This window comes from Ammospiza nelsoni, chromosome 4, assembly GCF_027579445.1.
Source record: "Ammospiza nelsoni isolate bAmmNel1 chromosome 4, bAmmNel1.pri, whole genome shotgun sequence".
Classification (NCBI taxonomy): Eukaryota; Metazoa; Chordata; class Aves; order Passeriformes; family Passerellidae; genus Ammospiza; species Ammospiza nelsoni.
Genome location: NC_080636.1, coordinates 47,452,145 through 47,479,569, shown reverse-complemented (window position 1 = coordinate 47,479,569; position 27,425 = coordinate 47,452,145). Strand labels below are relative to the sequence as shown.

Genomic DNA, 27,425 nt, shown 5'->3' with positions numbered 1-27,425 from the left:
TCTCCCTATTGAATCCCATGGCAAATGTGCCATTAGATTCAAGATGTTAATCACAGCCATACAGTATGATTTGTAAATGTTTTTTCCAGTATTGACAAGGCAGTTAAATGTAGGACATTTTTCCATAGTTAGCTAAAATGCAGTCTCAGAACTTATAAATAAAGCTCTGTGTGTGGTATTATTGTAAATAAGGAAGTCAGCCCAAGCAGATTGCTTTGAGGCTTCAAAGCCCCTGATAATTTTTCTGTTAATTTTCTTTAAAAATGTGCAGAAATCTCTGCATGGGATTCAGTTAAGGTCAAAGTAAAAATACAAAAGGAACCATGTCATGTATTTCTAGTTTAGCAGAAGGGGGACAGTTAAGTCCCTTACGAGAGCCAGTTTTTGTGAAATTAGAATTTATTTTTCCCTGTAAGGTGGGGCTAGAATCAGTTGCAAAATAGCACCCATCTTATAAATCCCCAGCCAAATAAGACTCCTTAATATTTTGGGAGAAGCTTTCACTTACCACACACAGAGAGCACATCATAATAGCACTGGGAAGTATTTACATTTTTCATGTCTTAAATATAACATAGTGTCTGCTTTAAAAAATAGATTTTCAGTAGCCTTCAGCTGTGGTGTGTCCTAGATCAGTTCTTGTAAAGCTGTAAAAACAAGACATTGTCAGTAAGGATGTAAACTAAGGATATCTGTAATGATTTGCAAAATGTCAGAAAGCATCCAGGAGGAATGAATTTTGCTTACCATTTGCATAAGATTTTCAAAGCTCTTCAAAAATTCTTTGGGGCTTTTCTTCTCATAAGATTCACATGTTTTCATCTCATAAGACTCACAGTGCTGGAAGATAAAGAGAATCATGGCACTTCTAAACAGCACATCACAATCCCTAATCAATCCTCAAGCTTTCTCACTGAAAAATCCAGAGGGTTGTAATCAATGCCTTTTCTAGCTGGAAAAGCTTTGATACAAGCTCTTCCAAAAGGGAAGGAATTTAATAATGACACCTTTCATTCACTTTTTTTGCAGTGATCCCCGTCCCTCTGCCAGCACATTGTGTGGTTGCCAAGTACATGTATGTGAATTTTTATGGTCACAGGGAACGCTTTTCCCAAAAATTCAAAAATTGGACTTTTTGATTTTCAAAGTAATGAAAGGCAGATTACTGTTCCTAACAGACTTGCTTTCTACAATTCCCCCATTGCAGGGGGCAGCTGCTATAGAAAATAAGGAGCATTATTATTAATATGAGCGCTGCGAGGAAATCCTACCTCTCCAGAGTCTCTGTAGGTAAGTTTGTTCACAATTCTAATGGCTTTGTGGAACGCCACCTTATCTTGGCTGCTCGCTGGTTGTAATTTCTGGACGCCCTTCTTGAAGCAGGTCACAGCTGTGGACAGGCATCCCTCCTAGGGCAGGAGAAGAAGGAACTGGTTAAAACCAGTGTTGCTGCAGCTGTTTTTCCTGCTCATGTTAGATTGTGGTCCATGTGCAGAAGAAAGTATCCAGGGTATTAACTGAGAATATTCAGCTGTACCTTTTTTATTTTTTTAAATTAGTTTTTGATGTGCAGGTGATGTTGAGGCTTTACTTTGGCTCTTCTTGCATAATTACTTCAGTATTTCCTAATGAAATAAATGTCCACTTGGCTATTAATCATGACAGCATTTGAAAGAAAGCAGTCCTGAAGAGTAGATCAGTTACATGCAGTAGGTTTTCACCTGCTAAAGCACGAGCATTTTATTTTAAAAAAATTACTATGTGGGAATATATTTTTTTCTTCCTCATTTTGGTGCCTTTTCTAATAGCGCTGGGTTAATAATTAGAATTGACGAAGAACTGCGTGTTTTGAAATACTATTAAAATGTTATGTGATAGCATCAGAAATGATACAGAAACTATCCCCAAAACTAATCTAACAGTCAACAGAGAAAGGAAAGCGATGTTTACTGCAGCCAATTTAAGTTGCTTTCTGTTTTCCAAAGAAGGAAGCTGCTGATTACACGTATTAGGCTCCAAAGCCATCCTTGTTTGCATACCTACTGCTACCCAAGCTGAGTCTCATCTGCCTTATGAGTTGTCACTGCAGTTTGCTGCTTGGGCAAGGACAAGGCAGCTTTCATGGATGTTGCTTATAGCAAATTTTTATAGCAACATTCTGTGTTGGTCAGATAAAACATTTTATTTTCCTTAAAAACCACACGTTTATGGTTGTTTCAAGCATCCTTACCGTAACCGGCCTTGCTTACTGGAAAAAAACCACTACTTGTCTTTTAAAGAGATCGATTTTCCAGCTGAAACTGAAAACGTTTTTGGTCTCATCCGTGCTGAGCTGAGAAACCAGCATTTCTCATCTGTGCTGCCTTTTCTGTTTTGCTGAGCTGTCACTTATAGCTGCAGCAGCCAACGAGCAGGGCACCACAAGGATTGTGGGGCCTGATGGGTTGTCATGGGCTAAGCACTTTGGGGATGAGGCATGAAGGAGCACACACCACTGGAAATGTCTGAAGGGAGCTAGAAATGTGTAAAATATTTCTATCAGTGGCACTTGGCAGCAGCACTCTGCATCTGACTCAAACTGGCTTTACAGATGAGCCTGTAGAGCCCTTGCTTCCGGAATTAGCGATCAGCGGGGTGAGATACAGATCCAGGGCACTTCAGCATCTTGTCACTCAGTGTCACTTCAGCTGCACTGCCAGTCACTAGCAGGAGAGCTCATTTGCCCTCCAGGCTGGAATTACCTCAGCCTTAACACTGCTTTTTCACTTTTTAACACTGCTGGCTTCCCTTCAATTGACGTCCTCTAATCTCTCTCTATTCAAAGGAAAGAATACTCCATTGTTGAGGGTACAAGGAAATTATGTGGGAATGAATAGGGGCTAACAGTACACACAAAGGAACCTCAAGGAAGCCAAAATAGATCAGGATAAACCACCTAATTCTAAATGTTATAATAGGTGATTGAATATTGAATATTGAAGACCAAATGCATATCTGCAATGAGCAGGTTATAATAAAAAAAATCAAATATTTTGGTATTTGAAATACAGTTCTGTGAGCAACTTTTTATTAAATTGAGTTTCACTAGGCTGTGATGGCACCTAATCACTGAGTGCCACTTTAGCACACTGTGTTACATATTCAGTCACCCTGTAGGATGAGAAGTTTGTTGATTTGGTTGCTGGTGATAATTACTATTAGCCCACTAATGTTGTTTTACATGTTTTACATTAGAAGCTGAACCCGTATCAATACCTTCTAAATATGAGAATTCTCTGTCTTCTCTAGTATTCAGAGGAGGCACTTAGGACCTCCCAGAATCAGGCAGCAAAGCCCTAAGCTGCAAGTGAGCTGTTGTTTTCCTTCCTGAGCCGAGCATGACTTTTCTTAAGAAAAAAACCCCAACAACCTCATTAAGCAATTAGTCAGTAGTTGTTGTATTTGCTTAGTTTCAGAGGCAGCTGCAAACGCTGGATTAAAATGACAACTAATAATCTCCTCCTTTTCACTTTGACACCTCAGGTTAGAAAGAGTTTTAGTGGAAAAAGCCCAGCAATGAGTTTGTGCACTGAAGTTGTTTCTAGCGCTTCAAAGGAATGCATCTAGTTTGGTCATGCTTTTGTATATTTTTTGGCAAGTTAAACATGCACCGAGCTGTAAAGCCTAGGAAGAGGCTAACCAAAACCTGTGTGAAATGAGGTGAGTTTTTTTCCTTTCTTCTTGTAGCTGCTTGCAAGGGACTTTAGAATCCTGAGTAGATAAATTTTTAAGAATGTCTGCAGCTTTTACAGCATAGTAGTGCATAGTGATGGTTTTTCCATGTCAATCAAAATTGTGCTACAAGATAGGGCTCAAAAATTTAAGACAGCTGATAACACAAGTATAATATTAGGTAGTCACAGGTTGCTCTACATCTCAGTTGCATGTTGAGGGATTATCAAAGCAGCATGCATTTACCCTCTAAATTTTTAAGATGTGATTTTACTATGATGAGCATTTAAATTCACAGTACATCCTGCATCCTACCACTTTTGAGAGTGCACAAACCTGGTGACTCACTGTATATACGATCTTAACCTTGGAAGATGCAAAATATCAGCACTAAATAATGTGTAAATATGTATCTGTATTAAAAAAGGGTTCACAGGGAGCTGCCCTTGTGCTCCCCAATTTTTACCTGGTTATAATCTGAAGAAAATATTGGCAGGTGCAGTTTTGTCTTCCTGTTGGTAGCACAGTCCCTGCACGAACAGACTCAGAGCAGTGTGAGTGCACATGAGAGGAGGAACCCGTTGACATGGCCTTGCAGTGCCACTCTTGCCATTTGGCTGCAGTGGGGGGCAAGGGGGGCAGCTCAGCCATGCTGGAGCTCATGGCAGCTGGAGGCACTTCCACTCCAAATACCTGCATCCCCAAAAGCACTGCTGCTTGGCTGGGTATCATCTGAATCCTCACTCTTAGCACTATTTGTTAATTAAATGGAATCTGTGCAACTCTGGATCTGTTGGTGGGTTATGATACACATAAAAAAGCAAAATAGTAATTCCAATGCCAAAATAGAAACACTTCTGCTAATAAATATCCAGAAAAGAACTTTTAGAAAGTATTTTCTTACTCAGTCTAGCTTGCATTAAGAGTACTAGGTCAGAGATGTGAAGAACAAGACATTGTCCCATTTGTCAATGGAATAAACCAGCACAAAATCAAAATTATATAATTTTGAAAAAAATTTTAAAGCAGCCTCACCACAAAGTTTTCTGGTGTATGCAGCAATTCAGCATCCTAAAATAAAACAAATAAATCTAAGTTAGAAAATTTTTAATATTTGAAAGTGATGTCTCTCATAAGATACATACTAAGCAATGTCCAGTGCTTGGAAGTAATTTCAGTATTATGACAAATGCCATCACTTACCTTATCTTTCACCATTGTTTGTAAGTCTTCAATTTTCTTTTTAATCTGTTTGTATTTTAATGTTCTGGGTGAAGCTGCAGTCAGCATCATAGTGGAGCAGAAGAAAAGCATGCAGAAAATAATCATCCTCTTCATCCTGATGAGTTTTAAAATGTGCCAGGAGCAAAGCTGTGCTGTTCAAGTGTAACACTCCAGTTTGAGCTGTGCTCAGGTAAACTCTGCACCTACCTATATATTGCTCCCTGCTGGAGATGGAGAACCCACCCATTTCAGTTTGGAAAGCTTTGTAGAATGGATTAATGAGTAACCCTTTTTTCTTTTCCACTGGCTAGGTGCATGTATGCAGGCTTGTGCGTGGGGGGGCAGGGATGGATGGAGTGAAAGAAAATGTGCCCCATCTGCACATTGGGCAGGAAAAAAGAGAAAAGGGTGAATTCCCATTTTCACTTTGAGTCAAGAAATGAACGTACTAAAAAGTTAGTACTTAGAAACCACAGGCCTAAGTAAACAAAGATTCTGCATTTTTTTTCCTGTGTCATACAGCAATGAATCTCTTCAGTCCATCTACAGCTCTTCTGTACTGTTCTGGAGAAATATGACAGGACTTCTTTCAAAATTTAAATTTATTTATCTCACTTTATGGCTCCAAGGAGTGTTTGTCAGCTATTTCCTCCTGACATATATGAACTGTGGCTTTTTCATTCTCAGCTTGGATTGTGTTAGAGCTGTGAGTAAAAGCTCATCTTAGCATTTAAACCAGCTGAAACTTGCTTTGTATTTGCTTGGAACCAGTAGCAGATACATGAACAGCATTGTGGAGGGCATGTCCACTGGGAGTGAAGGTTGCAGGGAGATACCTTGTCCTGGGAGAGATGAATCCCTGGAGCACAGCCATGACCAAGAGGGTCCAGTACTGGAAGGGCAGGGACTAAATCCTGGTGTGCCAGTCCCAAGGGACACTATTGCTTGTGGCAGGGATTCAATGCTTGTGGCACCTAAACACATTCAGTTACATCCTTCAGCAGCTGAGAATTTCCTTCGGAATGTAGAAGAATGTTTGAAGTCCAAACAAAAGTCTGTGCAGGCACTAGGGACTTACTGGACTTCCATCTCTAGGAATCAGTTAATTTTAAAATCCCTGATCTTGATATTTCATCACAAAGAGAAGAAAGCCAGCTTTAAATTACTTTTTTGTATTATCATTATTTAATTACTATCAATGGCACTGAAGGGTTCCTATGTGGAATTAGTAGAGAGCAGTTAAAGTCACTTGGGTACCTTCAGTTGTGATGAATAAAAAGATGGTCATGTATCTGTCAAATTAAATATTTTCTTTTGGAAATCTGAAGATTCCAGATGGCTTTGGGGATGCTTTACAAAATCTACACAGAATTTGGACTGCAGTTGGATGTCTGGTAAACTGTATAGTATTCTGACATGGTATAAAATTCCCTGTATAAATCTGTCTGGTGGGTGAATTTGGGATGCCAGGCTGGGTCACTTGTTCATTGTTCATTTAAAAATGAGTGTTTAAGCTGGTGACAGCTCTATCTAACATGCTCTGGCATGTTTCTTTTCTATGTGCAAATTATTATTTACTCTATGCTGTTTATGTGCTCAAGTAATTTTTCACCATTCAGAAAATGAATAGCCTAAAGGAATAAATTTAAAACGTGTATGTGTAAATACACATAACTGCACTCAGTCTCATGCATGCACACACAGACTCTCTCCTGGTGAAAGAGATAGCTACTAAAACCCAATAAAAGAGAAATTCTGAAAAATGAGAACTGAAACAAGTAAGAAAAAATACTTTCTTCTATCACATAGTCTGAAATTTCATTTCTTGAAGGAAAGGTAATGTGATGATTTTTCTTCCCCCCTATGGATTAATCTTAAAATAATTTTAGATAAGCAGCACAGCTGCACTGTGAAGTACAGAGGATCTAATTAAGTTTTATTTGAAATGTCTGTTAATTTATGGCTAGTGTTCATTAAAGGAAGTCAACAGCATCTTTGGTTTGAGAAGCCACATGGTGACCAATACTTCTTTTTATCTTCTCTCCCTCCATCCCATTCCTGTCAAGCATTGCAGAATTATTTTTTATTTGTTCTCAGCAGCCTCAGGCAGGTGTTAGACACAGAGAGGTTTTTTCCAACAGTGGTATTCTTTACACAAAGAGAAGTCTTGCCTTGCTCCTCTTTACCATAACTTTTACATATGTTGTTGCCTGGTAATGTGGATGAACATTCATTTATCCTCTAATCCAATTTTTGATTGACGATTGGAAGTGTTCATGGTAAACAAACAGGCTGGTGCTAATGTTTACTTTTTCTTCTTATTGCCAGTATTTCAACTGTGGATTCTTCTGGTAAGTTTCTTTGAGCTCAGCTACAGTAGGTTTGTTGTGGTGGCATTGTCAGCCATTTATACATCTTTATTTGGTTGATAGGTTGGGAACTTCCCACTTGGATGTGTAACAGGACTCTGTTAGCTGTGACATCTTGAGGTGCTTGGCAGTGTTTCATGCAAAGAGATCAGTGAAGGTTTTTGCTGGTGCAGACAACTTCAGAACCATTTCAAAACTTTAGTTAATGCACAGGGTAACTCTCCATGTGTTTTCAGAAGCTCAGGGCTTACAGGGGCAGAGGCAGATCTCCACCAAAATCATGGGAGGTGAGATTGCTCTGTCTAAACTACTCCAAATTAAATCAGTTACATCAGAGATCAGTTTTAAAGCTGGTGGAGTAAATGGGAAATTAAACAATGGGCATTTGAGAATGTGATAACTTTTGTTTGCATATCAGGTCTCTAAAGCTGCTGTATAGACTTCTGTTTTGTGGTAGAGGCTGTAAGGCCACAAGAACTGCATCAAGGAAGCCATGCTGACAGAGAAAGTGAAATGCAGGGACAAAGGAGGACTTCCTCTATTGTCTAGGCAGTGGAGAAAACTCCTTGATATCCCCCTTATCAGATAAGAGCGAGCAGCAAGTTTTTATATACGTCAGTGCTCTCTTGTGGCTTAGGAGCACGCTGAGTCAAACACTGACAGCCTCTCTCGCACTGCCCAGCCCCGGCCCCGCAGGGATGGCTGGAAAGAGGAAACGTGAGAAACCTCCCGGCCGAGCCCGCCGGGCTGGGCCCTCCTCTTTCCTCTTCGCGATGGTGCCACCCAAGAGCTGCATGACTTCGACCCCGAAAGCCCGGTTCCCCACCCACATTTTCCTTTACAGGAGAGCTCAATGGAGGCTTTTCCCATGGCTTAGTCATTGCAATGGCTCAGCCAAAAAAGTCTGTAATATACAGGGCTGCTTTCAAAGAATTTTTATAACTTAGGTTTGTGAAATTTCACATATGTACTGTCCGTGACTTGAGGGATTGTAGGAGACAAGGGGAGAGAGTTATACTGGAAAATGGGAGACTAGGAAGAAGAGTCCTGTAAAACAGATTTAGAAAAACTAGTCTTCAAAATATTTCTGATAGCTTTGCAAGACAGTTCTACTCTCTTGTAGTCTTATTTTCCTATTATAAGCTTCAGTGTAGTTCTTTGGTCTTTGAACTTTGTTTTGTATTTGTAAAGAGAAAACCTAACTTGGGGAAAAAAACTTATTCTTAAATTGTATTTGCTCTAAAAAATGAGAATAATATAACTCTGAATGTGGGGACACAGGCACTAAAATATTAATAGGCAGCAATGTAAAATTATTTACATTCTCCATAATGATCCTCCAGGGCTAACTTGTAGCCTATTTCTTTCCAGTAATGATTCTTAGGCACATAGTTTGATGTATTTGTGTCCTTACCAACTACTAATGACAAGCTGTACTGAGGAAACATCCTGTCAACACCTCGAACCTGAGACAAGCTTAGACCCACCCTGCACAGAGCCAGATATTCAGAGCTGTCCTCTTGTGGGCACATGATTTTAAATATCCTCTAGTGCTGGGAGCAGCCTCCCACCTCCTGGGTCACAACTCTCTCTGCATGTAGGATGGAAGGAGCCTCACTGTGTGACCAAGTGAGCTCTTCTGCCACTGCACTGAGCCATGTCATGCAGTTCCTTTCACATCTCAGCTACAAACTCCTGCTAAGGCCTGAACAGTTTGATCCCTGTAACTAAGAGCTTAGAGCTGTGCCTGAACTGCGTTCCAGCTTTCATAGAGAGCTTCATTCTTCTTTACAGTCATGCTTATAATCTTTCCTCACTACCAGAGGACAGCCACGTTTAGAAGACAAGGCAGCAGCTGACAGGATGTTTGGCTACCACAGTTCTCTTAAAATTTTGAGGGCAGAAAGGAGTTGTTCAGCTGAAAGCCACAGATGGGGAGAGGTTGGGGCAAGTCATTGCTCCTGCTCTGTGTGGCAGCCAGGACTTCTGCTGCTCAGGGGTTTGATGCATGGCAGGTCTCCTTGTGAAGGATGGCCCACAGAGCACCACCTTTCTACCACAGGAGTGTTGTCTGTTTCCCAGCATTCCCAACACATCTCCCAATGATTCCAGTAAGAGATAAGCCTATGGTGTGAAAAGCAGGGGTGTGGTAATGCTGAAACCCAACAGCATGTGTCATGTTCATCCCAAATGTTGAGCAAGAAAAATCAGAAAAGGTACATGCAGGTGTTGGACAATGAATGGAGGATGCAGAATGGAACAATGCAAGATGCTTCCCTTGTTCATTTACTACTATTAGTGAACAGAAGGAGCAGAAGTCAGAAGAGACTGACACATTTCTGTGTTACAATACCAGCAGCATAAAACAACCTCTGAACCATTTACAGGCTCAAGATGTGTGTGGTGCACAGTCTGGTACACAGCTAACTATTCCACTGGCAGCTGGGGCTCCCTGTATCCTGTTATGCCTTGCATGGTGATCAGCATGACACTACAGTTTTGATAAAAGGATTCAATGTTTGATGTTACAGATTCTTTTAGAAGTCACCCCCAGGGTTTGGTGAGGCTTCTGAGCTTGTGTGGGATCTCCACACCAGTGCATTGTTCCTCCTTACACAGCCTAAAGCTAAACACAGGGCACAGCCACTGAGGGGCTGTGGCCCTTTTTCCCTCCTCCAGCAGATCTGCTCTGATTTGGTCTTTACATAAAGTGATCTTCAACATAAAATGCAATTTTCTCCTTTTTATTATGGTTGTTATTGGTAGAAGCAGATGACTGAATACCACTTATTTCTGACTAGTTCTGCTTTCTGGTTTTCAGGTACTGCCAAAATACCACAGATTGTACCCTCATTCTTCTATCTATATGTGTTTACTGTTTATACTCAGTTTCTAATAGAATTATTTTTAATTATAGTGTTGATTCCAAATCCTATGAGCTCAGTCACATTATTCTCCTGCCCTTTCTTATGTGTCTTCCCAGGGACAGTGTCACATCTCATGGTGCTGGGGCACCTCTGGCACAGCAAGAAGTAGTGAGGACAGAGGAGCAGTGTGACATTGCACGGGAGGATGCGGTCTGGATCCCTTTGGAGTGACTCCAAGTCCTTGCTTGCACACCAGCTCCTCAGCTTGCCCTGAGCACCACCGCTGTGTGTGCTGCAGACCACTGGATCAGCCTCCAGATGTGCTGCACTTCAGCCCCTGCAGCAGAGGGGAGGCTTTGCTGTGTCACACTGCATAGCTGAAGTCAAGGCTTAGGCAGAAGCCATGTCTGCAGTTCTCAGGGAGTACACATCCAGGTGCTTTCTTCAGCAGCAAGGCCATTTAAAGAAATTTCTATTTCAGGTCACTGCTACTCTCTGTCACAGTTTGTCACAATCTGAGGAGCCTCTGTTACAAGAGCCTTGGGTTAATGCACTGAAATCCCTCTTGCAAAGGCCTTGAGAGATTGTTTGTTTATCTTTGTTTTAATTGCAATCATTTCACTATAAACCCTATTTTCTCCTTAGCACACCTGACAAATTTGCAAATAGAAATGAGTTGTTAGAAGCCTGACACTCCCCTCCTACTGCTTTACTACTGAGCACAACTGTGATCTGCTATGCAACAAGTGCCTCCTTAGCACATGAGGCTGAGGGGGCCAGTGGCTCCCACTCAGGAGCCTCATTCCAGGAACAGCAATTTGGTGCCAGTGCAGACACCATTTCATGATTCTGGCAGAATTGTTTTATGGAAGAGTGTTTAGGGGAATCTTAACTCTGCACATTTAGGACTCTTGAAGGTATGGTGTTGTTCAGGCAGGATTTGTTGTTACTTTTCAGGCAGTTACATCAATAAAAACCCTGATGCAGAAGTAGCTATACTTGTCTAAAATTCTCTTAAATGGGAATACTCTTCTGTTTCTCATACATTAATTGCTCTGGTGATGAAATGCACTTAGTTATGACTTCTAACTTCATGACTAGATCTGCTGTTTAATTGTTTACAGGAGGCTGAAGAATGCTGAGGTAACTAGCTCATGCTATCCTTAACAGATAAGTTAGTAACATTGTAAAAACAGTCTTTCTTGTTTTTTCTTTTTTTCCAGATGTCTCTTCATCTGTAAGTAGCTGTATATAATGCAGGGATGGATGTGTGTGCCTGTGCCTGCAGATGTATCTGTTATGTGCACACACATACAGATTTGAGAAGCTATATAGCAGAGTTGTTTGCATAATGAGTTTCATTTCTCTTCACAGGTCAGCACCTTTAGTGAACCTTGGAAAAACTATTGTGTGAGCAGTCAGCACACCAAGGCAGCAGCACCCGGTGGGTAGAGCTTGTCTTGGATAAAAAGCTGAATGCTGTGGTTTCACTGACTTGTCGTTGAAACCTTGTGGTTTCTGTGTAGGAGGCTGTATAGGCTGGACACATTCGACATCCTTGTTTCTGAGCTGTGAAATCTGTACATCTAATTTATGAAAATTATCTCTGGTTCAATTTTATTCTTTTTGTTTTAATGAAGTCAACATATTTTCCTTGCATTCAGTAGAAATGGTAATGGAAATGTTTTAAGATGCATTGTGAGCATTTTTGACCTCAAAAAGTGAGACAAGTCGAGATATTCTTGGTTATGATTAAGGTCTAGGAAGGAAATTTTAAATTAAATGCAGAGAGCCAGATGCGAGAGGAAAGCGTTTTCTGAAGTGTGGAGACAAATAGAGTAAGTAACTGTGGAAAATGACAGAGGAATTATAAAATAAAAATCTTCCATCTGAGAATTTGATTTTTAAAAACCCCAAACAGCTTAATAAAATAATTAAGAGTAAACAATGGTGCTGGTACCATTTAAGGTCACCAGCAGTATCTCTAGTCTGAAAAGGTGGTCTAATTAAATAAATTTTTAAAAACCAAGACTAAAGAATCTAAAAGTAAGACAGAAGGAGCTGCAGCAGAAGCAGTAGCAATTCCAACAAAACACAGTGGGACACTTGATCACTTGGGTGTTTTTCCTTCTGTAGTTGAGTTCCACACTGCATTCAGTGAACTGATTCTCAGGATGACAGAATCATCACTTAACTGGAGCCAGGAGAGCCATGGACCACCTGTATGAGCCTTTACTCCTTCCCTCACTCTCCTCCCTTCTGCTCTGGTGAGTGCCTCCCATCCTGTAACTCCCCAGAAAGCTGAGCTGCAGCAATACAGGACACCTGAACCTCTAATATTGGGAAAGCCCATTCCCAGTCAATTTGGGCAGCATTGACTGCCCAAACTTTTGAGTTTTCACCAACAACAGTTTTGCCTCTTTCAGGCAAGTTCCCAGAAACATGTACACCATTCCCTCTGAGTGAACCTATGGGAATGAATTAAAAATGAGCAAAGACCTCTGGATTGAAAACAAAGGAGAAGAGAAATAACATTCAAGTTAATAAAACAAAGTTTCTTGCTGATATGTAAGTGAAATTACTATTTGTGTGAAAAGAAACAACAAGTCAGTGTGTTTGTGGGAGTACCAAAATCTGTCTGAAAACATTAGTCAAAGCATTCTTTGTGAATAAAGATTGAAAGTGTGATCACCCACTTAGCTATTTCAGAGGGATGACTGCAAGATTCATCTTAATAATTTTCAGTAATTTCCATATCAAAACATCGATAGAAGACCATAAATTTTAATTCCTCATTACTATCTCATTGGTCCATCCTGGAGACTTGTTCCTTTTCAAGGAAAAAAAATTAAAATGTTACTCTAAAATTGTATGTTTGACTGGCAAATTAAGGTATCTTGTCCTGCTTGTGTTTCCTTTTCATAAATCGGAGATAGCAAATATGATGTCTGCATCTGTCAGTGAATATACAAGAAAATAGTAAAACTGGTCTCTAAAAGTACTCTTCTGGTCAAGGACATTTTGCTTGCCTGTTACTTATGAGCTTCTTGCACTCTTTACAATTGATACCTGTTCCTTGAGCAGGACAGTCCTGTTTCTCTGAGCTATCTCATGGGAAACCAAAAGGCAAACAAGGAGGCACTGAAGATCCTAGCCCAGAGCAATGGTAGCTTTTGAAAATCACATTTTCCCCGTTATCACCGCAATATATGCAGGTAGGCAGATAACCAAGGATTAGCTTTCTTCTGAAGCACCCAGATTTTACTCAGAAGCAATAGGATTCATCATTCATTCCCATATAACTCAGTTTCCACTCCTGGATTCTCCTCTTCTGACTATAATAAAGATTACACAACTAATTTGTTATTCAACCTATGGAAAAACCCTGTCAATGCCTCTTCTGCTTGGTAGCTGAGCCTCCCAGGATAGCTGCATTTCTTAAATCTCTCCTGCTGTAGTTTTGAACCCCTATGTTGAGGACACAGCTGAAAAATCAGAAGAGATGCTGAGGGCACTCCAAAGGCTGCAAAAAGCTTGTACTTGATACTGCTGCACAAAGGGCAAAAATGTGAAGGGAAGTGGAAACATTTAACCTGAGGACAGGAAAGCTCACGAGAATCTCAGAAAAAAGGAGACAAAGATGTAATTTCCAAAACAATACCCAGAGATCAAAGGAGGCTGATGCGCTTTCAAACACTGTTTGTGCTGGATCTGCAAGGAAAGGTTAAAGAATGTGCTGTGAAAAATGCAGAGTATGGTAGAGAAGCAACAGACCCTGAAGAATTTTTTTTGTCTCTTTTCCTTGCCATTGCCCTCTCCACGACTGATTTGGCCACACTGAGAGAAATGTCACCGTTTGCTTTAAATTGCCTTTAAATTGAGCAGAGATGAAACAGTTCTACCCTCTGATATAATCACGTGCCATGGAAGCTCTCCTTACTCTTTGTCTGAGCTGCATTGTTTTCTCCTTTATTGCTAGACCTAGTTCAGTGCACACTTCCCCTCTCAGCTCTGTTCATCATATCCTGGTTGTTTTTATTAAGTTTGACCAATTTGTGTCAAAGCTAATAAATAACTAGAAATATAGAAATATTCAGTGCTGACGCTTTCATATGATCATTTCAGTTGTCCATTAATTATATTTAATTATGGAGTTTTATTTCAAATAGTTTTAAAAGCTAGGAAATCAACCTTTCTTCATTGTTTAAAGCAGAATATCCAACCTGCAGTGAGCTTTTTTTTTTCTTGTTCATCTCAATAGTTACAGTGTGTTTTATGCCATTTTGTATGGTTTCTGTCAAATTAAAAAGATGCTCTCCCTTGTTTAGATGATCAGTCTAACATTTGTAGTCATTCTCTGTGCTTTCTTAGATCTTTATGTTTCAGTACACATGCTCTGAAAAATTTTTGTTTTTTCACAGGTGAGAAACAGTGCCAGAGTTATATACAGTGAGTAACCAGTATTCCAGAAAATGGTGGGCAAAGGAAAAGGACACAAGTAAAATCAGACCTTCAGTACAAAAAGCCTGAGGTTGGTTCTTGTCCTTCCTGCTTGATGCAGGAGGGTGAAGTGATCTGATATAGAAAAAGAAGATCAGTAAGCCAGTGTGCTAAAGTAGAAATACCCAGGCACTTCAAGGCAGTTCATAAGGGGCAGGGGTAATGCAGATTGAAGGTAAAAGAACTTCTGCCTTAATAATTTTTGTCTGCTTCTAACAGGGCCAGGACAGTTTTCATTAATTTACCAGGCTAGGGAATGTGGATTGCCACCTGTTTGGACAGGTAGTTTCCTTTTTCTCTTACAAAAAGAAAAGTAGTGAAACTTTTGGAATTCAAATGATCATTATATTTATGCTACTCCTTGATGCTTAAAGAAAGAAAACTTCAATGTTTTTATTAAGACTGAGAGGATGGTCAGGAGAAGCCAGTATTTTGTACATTAGATTGTCTTCTCTGTATAAAGTTGTATTTCATACAATACATTGTCTTTTCATTAGTGTACATCAATCTTCAGTGTTACTTAAAATCGTCCATAAGTTAGTGGAAAATGGCCTAATATGGGTTGCTGTGGACTGCTGTGCCATATTAGTTCTTTAGACCTACACAGCACTTTATTGCACCTAGTGAAAATGGGGTAAAAGAGCCTTATTTAGCTGTTTTTTCTGTTCCCATTTTATCCATTGCCTGGAATGACAGTCCCTTTGGCTGCCTCTTGCCCTGGACTTCTTCCAAGAAATCTGCACATTCCTTACTGAAGGGATTCAAGGGAACTTGCACCTCCAGGGTGTTGATTTACTTTTCTTCTCCTATGAGCCAAGATTTCTTCAAGAATGACACTGTGCAATGAACAAGAGCAGCTCAGTGCCAGGGTGGGGATTCACATATCTGTGCATAAATCAGAGCAGCTGAATACACACCTCTGTTGCCTCTCACTCTAGTACTGAGAAAGCTTCCCAGGGCTGATTAGTCATTTGAGTGAAGTGCAATAAATGTCAGAGAAACGAATTAAAACACAACCTTGCTGAGTGTGAGGCATAGCTGCTCTCTAGTGGACTTGTGAATAGTGTCAGCAGCTCTGAGTACACTTATCACCAGAAAATAATAATACAGATATTCTGCTGAGAGATAGGTGGAAACTCCCTACACCTGTGAGTTCAGCTGCTTCACTTTCTTGTCACCTCTTCTCTCTTTGTGGCTGATTTAGACCAGAGCTGCAGTGAAAAAACAATGCAGAAGCATCTTTAAAAGCTATCTCCTGTCCAGTGCTGTGGAGGGACAATATTTCATTGTCTCTGTGTTGTGGGTTTGTTTGCAGAGGACACTGTTTCCACTCAGCATCCTGAGAGTGAGAAGTATCTTAGAGCTAAGGGAAACTGTTTTATTGGAAAAGAGGGAGGTGTTCAGAGTACAAGTGCTTATTTCCTGAGGTGGCATGGAAAGCAGAGGGAAAAACAGCTGCTGCACAAAGGACCTTCACTTTTGGGAACACGAGATCTTCTTGGGCTTTCTCAGGGGGAAAGTTAATGATTTCTGTGGGGTTGAGGTCAAATATGTGCATGCACACAGAGGGCCTTGGGAAGGCAGGTTCTGCCCAGCACATCTGGGGCTGGATGTTGTATGGAGCAGTGCTCCCTACCCCTGGGACAGCACTACTATTCCTGACCTTCCCAGCAGCTCCACTGACTCACTGTTCAGCCTGCTGTCCACTACATTTCAAGGAATTCTCCTACAAAGTGCCCCAAGCAATGTTCTTCTGCCTGTATTGATTCACTGAAAGATAATCTTTAAAAGAATTTGAGAACAAACGTATCAGTCACAATCTTTTTTTGCAATAATTTCAGCAAAAATCAGTGGCATATTTCATAAACAGCCCCTGAAATAACGTAGAGACCAAGTAATGTGATTCAATCCCACTAAAGGTTTATTGGAGGGTCTGAAAAATCAGTCTTTATTTCTATGACCAAAATTAAGTGTGCAGCAAATTGCCTTCTGGAGAGAGCCTTGGTGCTGTGCAAGAATTGTTCAGCCACAGACAAAACACTGGTGTGTTTGTGAGTGTATTTTAGTCACAAATCCAACCAACAGCCATAATGGCACTGCTGTGAAGAAAGGCAACTACATCTTTGCTGGAACTGGGACACTCAGAGTGATAAAACTGGTTTGATTATGGATTCTCTGGTTACACTAAATCACATTCATTCTTTTCTGGCAGGGACAAAGTCCACGATTTCTCATTGTTAATTTGTTGCTCATGAATAATTGTTTGCATCTTCCATTGGGAAGGAGTTCACTGAGTCCTTTTCCTATGTACCTTGAAAGAGGGTATGTGGTTCTGTGACTGAAGTGAGGGGCTAAACTAAAGTCTGGAAGGGCTTCCACCTCTGCTGAGCAGAGTATTAAACACCTTCTTTTTACTGAAATTGAGGAAAGACTTCCTTATTAAGTAAAAAAATCTGGATTTTGTAGTCTGTGTCCCCAAGTAAATGGGTATATTGTCCATTGCCCCTTCCATTGTGTACATTTGAACACATGAGGTGCTGATCTTTGGCATTACACAAGCACCTAACCCTTAATATTGCAGTACAGATGATAGCTGTGAATGGGGCATAAATCTGACTTTTGCTACCCTTATGGACCATCGCTTCCATCCTTTAGTGGGAGTGAAGTAATGGTGGTTTAAATGAAAAAGGCTGAAACTTTAAAAACAGGAAGTGCCTTTTTGTATCCATAGGGAACTTAACAGGTACATCTGAAGGACCACCTTGATCGAAAAATATGTCAGTCTAATCTCTGAGAAGTGAAAATATGTACATGAAAACCAATATTGTCTATTTCCTTTTTGTTCAGCTTCCTGTATGCAGAGCCCAGGTTGTTTATTCTTGTGAATGATGCAATGGGTTAACGGATAGTATGTGGGTTATCAGTAAGGAAATCTGAAGGTATAAGGACCATAACAGTACCTAATGTTTCACTTTGATTAAACTGGTGGAATTCTGTCTAAATGGAAAATTGTGAAGGCGTACAGCCTTCATTTAATCAAGAGGATACGGTAGGAAGTAACTCGAAAGACAAATTGTCATATTATTTCTAAATTATTGTCATATTATTTCTAAATTATTAAATTACTTGAGGGCTTCCAATTCAAAACCCATGTGATCTTCTTACAAAAGATTTTACAAAATACTTGCATAGTCCTTCCTTGCCAAGGCTGAGATTTAGGGAGATGTGAGGCTCAGGGGAGAGGTTTGGTGGATTTACTTAGAAGCTAAGAGTAATCACCAGGAGGTCACATTCTCTAACTTAGCTTGGCACAAGAGAATGAGCTTGTTTCCTTTTGGATACTGCTTCCATAACAAGCAGCCTTGCAAATGTCAAAGCACTTTATTTGCTTTAGAAATCTAAGTAAATTTAAAGTATTTCATATCAATTAAAAAAAAATAGACCTCATCCTTTTTGTTTCTTGGCTGCTTTATAGAGTGCACAGCAATGCAGGATAAGGCTCAGTTGCCTCTTAGAAATTAAAAAAGCTGGCACACAGGGAAAAGCTGCCCATAATCCCTGACCCCTGAGAGCTTCAAGACATAAAGCAGCAATCAAGATTTTCTTTGAGGTGGGTCTTGTAGACATTGTTTCTGTGCCCAACTGCTCTTGCTTGGGCACAGATCAAGAATAATGTTTTGTTAAGAAAACAGCAGGGAGGGAATGCCCTTGGGTTGCCCCACCTTAGTGCTGCATGTTGGTGTTTTGAAACTAGGGTGGGGTGATTTATATTTTGATAGCCCATTACCTAGGAGGGAAGTAAATAACCTGAAAGCTTGACCTCATTAATGCCTTGCTCCTCACCGGTGTTCTTGTTGTTGTTTATATGCTGCAAAACTGCCTGTGAGGGCAGCCAGGAGCTAAAGACAGTTCTTTACACTAAAAAGGCTGGCCAGCGGTTTTCCTGGGATGACTTCACCAAATACATTAGTTCACCCAAGGCTCTGAGAATTAAATGTACAGACAATATTTTCCTCCTGAATTTGTAGGTAAGAGGTACCTGAGTGAGTGCCTTCAGTGCCAACCGTGTGGGACCTGCTGTAAGAAGCAGGACCTGCCTGGTGTTGGCACTGGTAAGAATCTCTGTGGCATTAGTCACAGCTAGTGGCTACCCACAGTCACTCAGGCTGTCTGGGCAAGAAAACTTGTGGGTTTGTTTCAGCTTCCTTGCTACAAGTCTCAAAGCCAGATATCCTCATTTTGGGCAAGAGATGCTCTCCCAAACCTGACTTATCCTGCTCATTTCTTGCTATGACCTGTCCACAAGCCCTGTGCTCCCCTGCTGGTGAAGGAACAGTTCCCAGGGCCTCACTGTTTGTGAAACGCATTTCTCCCAATTTCCTCTTTTTCACCTAATACTGACCATTTCTATCTCTGTCTTCAGAAACCTTGGGTTTTTTTAAAACAGATTAATTTTGGTTGCCTTGAGAGTGATTTTTTTTGTAAAACTGCCTCATTGTCTCATTGCTGCTCCACTCCTTCTTAAATCTCAGATGGAAAATACCTCCTTTTGTCCCCAGACTTGTTTTTCTCTTCTACTGGGACTGATTTAAGTCTTATTCTGCTCTCCCAGTATTGCTTAAAAGATGTTGCAGAAAACAAAGTTGTAGTGTATTGAAACATAAAACAATTTCAGAATAGGATGAATCACCCTATCTTTAGCCTCTAGCTAAAAATAATTAAAAAAAGGATGATTCACAGTAGAAAGTCTACATGAGGTTTCTTTTATTCAGTTCTGTGAGGCAATTCTGTGCTTGTCATTCTGGCAATGTGGTATCATTTTACTTGAAAATGGCTTTTACTGATTAATTCTGGGAGATGACTTTGTTGGTGAATTAGAAGATTATTTTTGCTTCTTTCATTAAGTATTTGAAGCATATGTCAGACTATAGAAAATTTAAGTAAAAGTAAATATATAATAAAACATAACAATAAGTCCAGTCAAAATGCAACAACTTAAAGCCTGTGTGAGGCACTGCTTTTTTACCTGACAAGCTGTGGAACCTCAAAATCATCAGGGCAAGACCTTTGTGAGGCTGAGTACAATTAGGCACACTGGTAACATCATCTTTTGTTAAATTACAGCAGAGGGGTGAAAAGAAAACATCAAACCTGGAGACAGAAAACATCAATGCCTGTCTCGCATTCCTTTGGATGCAGGAGTAGTGCCTGGTGCCACAGACTGCCAGGGCTACCCCAGCTGGTTTTCTGTCCCCTCCAGCTGGATCTGTCCTTGTAGTTCCCTTCACCTGGGCAAAGGCTGTGACTGTTTCTGCAGCCTCTGTAAGGCTTGGCAAGTAGGGTTGATGCCTGGATCTGGTGGGACATTGGCTTCCTTGGGGCTTTAAAGGACAGTGATTCCCCTACCTGGACGAAAATTCCTGTCCCTCTTGATCAAATCAGACCAGAAGTATGTTTCCAGTTCTATATGGTGAGCAGTTTTCTGTAATCAAATGATCCCCAAAGAGGGAGTCCACAGATGAGCTTTGGTGGAAGTTGACTCTGGACTGGTGGGAGAGGGTGCATTTGGGGGATTGGTCCGTGACGGTAAGGGAAGTTCCTGAGCTCACAACAAATTGCACTGGATTTAAATAAAAAACTTAAGCGCAATAGTGAATAAAGGCTACTGAAATACCCTGTAAAAATTTCCATTTCCCTAACGGGCTTTTTTCAAAATTATTGCAGGGAAGATTGAGAAGTAACCAAGCTTTGCTACCCAGGTGAGAGCAATGGAGCAGAGAAGTGGCAGGAGCCTCTTCCTGAGCCCCTCCTGCTTGGCTGCTGGCCCTGGTTCCTGCAGGTCAGTGCAGTGCCTGGTAACTCCAGGAGGAAGGGTGACTAAGAGGGTGACAAAAGTCGGTCGAGGCTGCCATGAAGCCCTGTCACAGGAGGTGTGACATTTATGGCAGTGCTGACATATTTGCTGTGAATTGCAGGAAGGGCACACGAGGTCGGGTGGCCGAGCTCCTTGGCTCTCTCACTGAGGGATGTCTGGACTAGAAATCAGCTGCTGCCTGGTGAAAGCTTTTCATGAATCACTTTTAATTAATACTTATGAAGGTGGTGGGAGGGGGCAGTATGAAGAGGGATCAATGCTGAGTGTGGCCAGAAGCAGTGCTGCTGGCAGGGCAACAATTCCCATGCTGGCACAGGCACAGTGGCAGCAGTGCTGCTGTGAGATCTGCAGCTGCACCTAAACTCCACGTGCTGACAGTTTCCCCAGATAGGCTCTGCTAGTGCTGCCAACCAAACTGCCTCTGGAGCTAGTCCAGAGGAGAGCCACTGAGTTGATCACAGGGCTGGAACACCTCTCCTGTGAGGACAGGCTGAGAGACGTTGGTTGTTCAGCTTGGAGAAGGAAGGCTCCAGGAAAACCTTATAGCACCTTCTAGGATGTAAAGGTACAAGAGAGATGAAGAGGGACTTTTCACAAGTGCATAGGACAAGGGGGAAAGGCTTTAAGCTGAAGGAGGGTAGGTTTAGATTAGATTTAGGAAGAACTCCTTTACGTAAGAGTGGTGAGGCATGAAACAGGTTGCCCAGAAAAGTTGTGCACTCCCCATCCTTGGAGGTGTTCCAAGACCAGGTTGGATGTAGCTCTGAGCAGCCTGGTCTAGTGGAAGGTGTCCTGCCCATGGAAGGGGTGTTGGAGCTAGATGAGCTTTCAGGTCCCTTCCAACCATTGTATTATGCTAAGATTAACCAAATTTTCACAATCTACACACTTTATTAGAGCTACATCTCATATACTTACCAACCTCGTCTACTGCAAAGATAGTAGACATGATTTGTTTATGACTTATTTAGAAATCATTTTACATTATTAAACTAGTGTCCTTTGTTTGGGGGAATTTACTGTTCTTCTAGTGTATAATAGATATTCTTCTTAGTATTCTAAGAGTAATCATATTCATGTGGGGAAAAATGAAGTCCCCTGTCCATAACTGAATTTCAAGCTGAATATATCACAGAGAGAAAAGAATATATTTATTGTTCATGCTTTTGGTGTATTTTAAGTCTGTGAGCTGTTGCACTGGTAAGTAACCATCTCTTAAGGGCAGAAATGAAAGCTTCTTTTCACAAACCTGGATTCACTCACACCCATTGGTCACAAAAGCTACAGCAACATGAGCACTACAGTTCCTACCAGGGTAGGAATTAACATTTCCTTTCACATGCACATAGGTGCCCCCATTTCCTCAGTGACCCAAAACCTGAGCCCAGCCAGGAGCTCTCTGTCTGCAAGTGTCAAAACTGCACTTCCAGAAACCCCTGAGGGCTCTGTGGTCACTGAGCTCACACCTGGGCACATGTGGGTGTCAGTCTGTTCCCTGCCCACACGTGTCAGTGTGTGAAACCTTGTGCTGCTTTGTGGCCAAAGGGGCCCTGGGGACATTCACCAATGCTTTCTGTGGGTGCCCAGGCCATGTCTATAGCTTAGAAATGTACCCTGGTAATGTACATCTCTCCCCAGATGATGAGTAAGAGATGACCAAAGCTGTAACTACCCACAAGAATACAAAGCCTGTGAATGACAATAAGGCAGTGTTCTAAGAAGAACAAGGCAGCATAATAAGGGATTTGAAGGTACCTTTGTTTTAATGAAGTGAAATATAAACATGTAGGCTGATCTTTTGTTACTTTGCTATTTTGCCTTACATTTTGCAATCCCATACATGAACAGCAAATAGTGAATTTCTATTCTAACACCAATTTGCTCACAGATTTGTATTTCTGAGGGTAGTATAGACAGGTATTTTGTAGATTTGGTCTTAATTACAGACAATTAAAGACAAACTCCTCTGTCAAAGCAGTCTTCAGCCACGTGAGAGTTTTCTAGCAGCAGGTAATCCACAGGTACTAAAAAACAGATTGTCAGATGTCAAAGGTTCTCTTTCAAGGCTGCCTTTAAAATGATATTGTCTGTCTACTGGAAATGTTTATTCCTGAAGACTTTGTCAGAGGATGTTTCCTTAGGTATTATTTCTGCAGCTGGGAATGGCATAAGAGGTTTTTACTTTGTTGCCTAAGTTCGAGGTTCACTAAGCAGACTAGGAGTCAGATATTCCATGAAGTTCTGAATTGAATAAAATAAAGTGACTTAACATCAGTGAATGGGAAGGTAACTTAAATTTACATTTATATGAATCAGAGGCCTAGGCAACCTAAAATAAGAATTTTATGCTTATGAAGTAAAAAAAAAATGAAAAAATAGCAGCACTCACTGTATAGTTTGGAAAGCTGTCCTTTAGTATAGCCAAATGAATTTCTTTCCTTTACACCTGTGTTGAGGGTTAGTGTAGAAACTTTGATTTCAGACTAATTATTTCAGAAATCATCTCTTTCATACACACAGTAATAAACATGAGAGGGATAGCAGTGGGTTTCTGCCAGAGCAATGCAACCTATGTTCTATCCCCTAAGGAATGACCCAAACAATGGACAGGTTCATGAGTACAGCAAAAAGGTGTTGAAGAAAAATGTCTTTATCCACATACTCATGGAGTGCATTATAACATGGCCAATCTTACCAAGTTTCACAATGAATCATAGGTGGGAACTGAAAAAAGCAAACTGTTGCCCAAACATCGTTACCGTAAGTGTAAAGGAAAAGAAACATTGTAGGTGGGGATTGCAGTTCTGAGCCATTCCTTTGCTGTCTTATATGTAACTGTCCCAGAAAAACCCCAATAGGACTTCACCGAGACAAATGTCCCGTTCTGCAGACAGCCTGCCTGTTCTTGCCTGGTTGGCCACAACCCCAGAGCACTTTGACAAAAAGAAAAAAAAAAAAAAAAAAAAAAAAGAATGCCATTTGACGTATTTCACATTTCCATTCCTGTTCAGTGATCTTTTTCCTTCTGTCTGCGGTTGTGCAACCTTGATCCAGTCATTCAGGTGAGAACAGAGAAAAGTGGAAACAAGGCTATGTATTTTTCCTCCTGTGTGTCGAGACACAGCACAGTCAGAGATGGACTCAGTGGTCTTCGAGCTGAAGTGTTCTTTGAAAACAAAACAATATTTTGATTATGGCTCAGTGGCATATAATTTCTGCAGCCAATAGTAATTATTTTACCATCTGGAATAGTGACTGTTGAATTTTCCCCTGGGGACGGCTGAACCACAGAGGAGATTGTGGGGAAGCACCATCCAGGTGCCAAGCTCCAGAATCCACAGCACAGCCAATTCTACATTTTGCAAAATCATCCTTTGCCTGTGCATGCTTAGGCTTTGTTATTTGAAAGTTGTTCAATAGCTTGCAACAAAAATTTCCGTGGAGTAGAGAGCAGGGAAGTGTGTTTTGGGATAAAATCCAGGCTGCTGTTTCCAGCCTGTGAGCTGCCTACATTGCACTGGCAGCTATGAATTAGGTGACTCAGTCCTGTGTGGTCACAGTCAGTCAGAAAATAGCAATGTTTGTGGCATGCAGGGTGCTGTGGCTGGTCTCAACCTATTGAGCAAATCAGTGTTTACAAGGACCACTGCACTTTTCCTTTCCCTGGTGCAACACCCAGAGCAGCCTGCTTGATTTTTCTATAGCCAAGTATAACAGTGATAGCAGGGCCAGTGCTTTCAGAAGTGAGTCTTGGAAAGAGTGGGTGAAAATTGCCTCCCCCATTTAGACACCTAAATAAAATGCCTGTCTTCAGAAAGACTTTTGAAAGCCCCAGACCTTATCATTAGTGACATATTTTTGAGATCTGTTATCTATGTGGTTCCACAAGTGACCTAGAATAAGAAGAGAAGAATTCTTGTTTTTAGAAATGGAAGAATTTGCCCTTTACGGAGTCTCCGTGACGCAGAAATATTGGGCTGTCTGCTGGCCTTTGCTTTGTCTGTCATTGCATGGGATGTTCTTCCTAAGCAGTGTGGAATTGCCCCAGGGCAATCAGCGATCAGAAGCAGCTGGAGATGATCCAGGATGGTTTTGTTGGCCGTGCTGCTTTGCCAGGGTGAGCAGGGTTGGGGCAGAAAATCCACCGCAGCGCGAGTGAGCAGCAGGAAAGCAGAGCAGGGGGAATTCATGGCACACCACAGCAGCTGTGGTGACTGCTGCAGGCCACAGCCACAGTGTGGATTGAGGTTGCCCTCGGATTTTTCACTGATTTCTTTCAGCATATCTGCAGCCAGAAAAATCAGGTCTGGCTTTCTTTCAGCTTCACTTTAGCACAGCCAAAGCAGACTTCCTGCCGTCGGCTGCAGCGGCTTGGGACAGGGTCTGTTCTCAATGTCAGTGAGTAGCACACAGGTCCTGGATGCTAAGCACAGAAGGAAACTTGTGTGTGCAGCTAAGAGCATCAGAGGGGTTTGGGCTGTGTATTTCTACTGTTGGAAATTGCATCAACTGATGGTATCAGATGCAGATTGGTATCAACTGGGAGTCAGGGAACGTGAATATACCATACCACATTTGATTTTGTCATTGTTATTATGAAGACAACACCCCAAAGACCCTAATTCTAGCTTATAGGAATAACTACAGCCTGGCTAATCTCTACTAGGATTTCACTTCAAATTAGCTCCAATTAAGAATACTTATTTTTCCAGAGATAAGCTTTTGCCAGAAAGAGTAGTTTCCTTTAAATCACTGGATTTAGATGCACATTATAGAACTCAGTACATATGCAGAAGTGTTGGTCTAAGTGGACTACGGAAGGGATCCTTAATTTTGATTTCTGTCTCTAGCTACAGCCTTGCAGTTTCTCAAACATCATCTTTTTGACTGAATAATGAAGGAGAAAATGGTTTCCTGGAGGGGCTTGTGAGAGGCAGAGCACTCACTAATATTTAATATAGACAAAGTTAAATTAGGGGGGGAAAAAAGACTTGCAGGAGATTATTAACCATTTTTTCTGCCAGAAAGGTGCAAAAAGACTTGCAGGAGATTATTAAGCACTTTTTCTGTCAGAAAGATGCAAAAAGAATTGCTGTGCTAGGCAAGTCTGTCTACACATCCTAGAAATTTAATATTTAGTAGAAGTATTCACCACTGCAAGATATTTTTCTCTCTTTTGGTAACCTCCACAAGAAAGAATAAAAATAGATAAACTACATGGGCACCCATCAGTCTTAATTCAGAATATACCTGTCTGCACATGAGGTTCTTCAGAAAGATCTGCTCTTTTGCAGATCCAGATTCCACTCTTAGAAATGCAGAGCAGGAACATCCCCTTAAGCAAGAGCTAAAGTCTTCCCAAAACTAGAGACACTAGTCTGTAGTCTTACCTTTTTTCTAGTGTGCTTCTCCTTCCAAATTACTGATCCATAAAATTGCAAATGCTAATACTGACATGAGAGTGTCCAAAGGAAAAAAACCAATTTGCCTCCATCAATGGCTTCAAGACAAAAGCCTATATCTTCAGTTCTGCATTTCTTTGGTATGAGAAGAAACAGGTCTGAAAAGAGGCTTCTTAAAATAAAAGAAATTCAGCCTAATTGGTTCTGCCTGTGTATTAAATACATCTGTTGGCTTGTGGGGGCTTCTGTTACTCAGAATTGAAGTGAGATTCACTGGAACATTTGTTTACTGTGTATCCGATCAACCACGTTGAACCTTTACCACAGCAACTAAATTAGACAGAAAAGAGCAATGCATTAGGATAGCACTGGCATTTGCAACGTAGTTTTTAAGGTCTGTTCAAGATGAAAAACATACAGAGGTCATAAGCACTGTTACTGGAATGAACTTTTGCAGGAAGCAGGAGACACCCACTTTTTCAGGGCAAAGATTGCTAAAAGGTGTGATGTGACACTGAAAAGGATTAGATATATAAAATGGAGAATATCAGTACAACAAGATATAATTCAGAAGTCTTCAGCGACAGGTGAGAGACTTTACTGCTTAAATAGACCATGCTTGATTCCTCTGGATTCAAATTTGGATGTTGGACTTCGAAATTGCCCAAATTTGCATTAAATAGAAGATGTGTAGCTGAGGGCATATATGTCAAACAAAAAAGAGTTAATAGGCAAAGACCCTGCTGTGAAAACCTGGCATCATCCTCAGGGAATATTTCTTCCTAAAATCCTTAAGCCTGTTTTGGAGTGATTTATTCTAAACAAAAATTTGAAGGGGTTTGCTTTTGGGTGATAGAAGAGGTTTTTTCAGGGTGTGGATTGCAGCCAGCACAAGTTGAGATGCAAGCACTCTGCAGATCACACTGGCCAAAGCTTTTATATCAGGCAGCAGAGTGATTATCACTACTGTTAATCTTCACTTCCAATAATTTTCCTGTACTTTATGAGTAACATGGGGAAACAGCATGATATTGCCTAACAGCTGTCTGAAACCAAATGTGTTTGTATTTGTAAGGAATGAGGGCATTTGGATGAGTACAGCACATAAAGGATTGTGGATTTTTTTACAAGACCTCATGCTGGATTTATCTGTTGTACAGAATAATGCAAACAGTCAGAAAGATGAATAAATTTAATGCTTTCTCTGTCAATAGCAAGAATCCAATGAGAAAAGCTCCAAGGTCATGCAATTAAAGGCTAATCCTGGAACTCAGCAACAGGTGAATGAAGGTTGAACAAGTGAATATAGCTGCTGCTCTTTTAATTATGAGAGTTGGGCTTTTCGAGTGTGTGCCTTTCCCTAGCAATTTTCTGTTCCTCCAGAGACCTATGGACTGTTTGAGGACAGTGAATTGAGATTAATTAATCATGTCTCTCCTGGATTCACAGAGAGGTTTGTTTGTGATTCCAGTTCTAG

General features: G+C 40.9%; 1 protein-coding gene across 1 annotated transcript; it reads right to left on the bottom strand.

Moving 5' to 3' along the window:
* Positions 1-586: 586 nt before the first annotated feature.
* On the bottom strand, positions 587-5,049 carry IL21 (interleukin 21). Its single transcript, XM_059471198.1, is given in 5 exon segments — positions 587-624; positions 738-840; positions 1,272-1,409; positions 4,747-4,782; positions 4,915-5,049. Coding segments are annotated over 5 exon segments (450 nt in total).
* Positions 5,050-27,425: the final 22,376 nt, after the last annotated feature.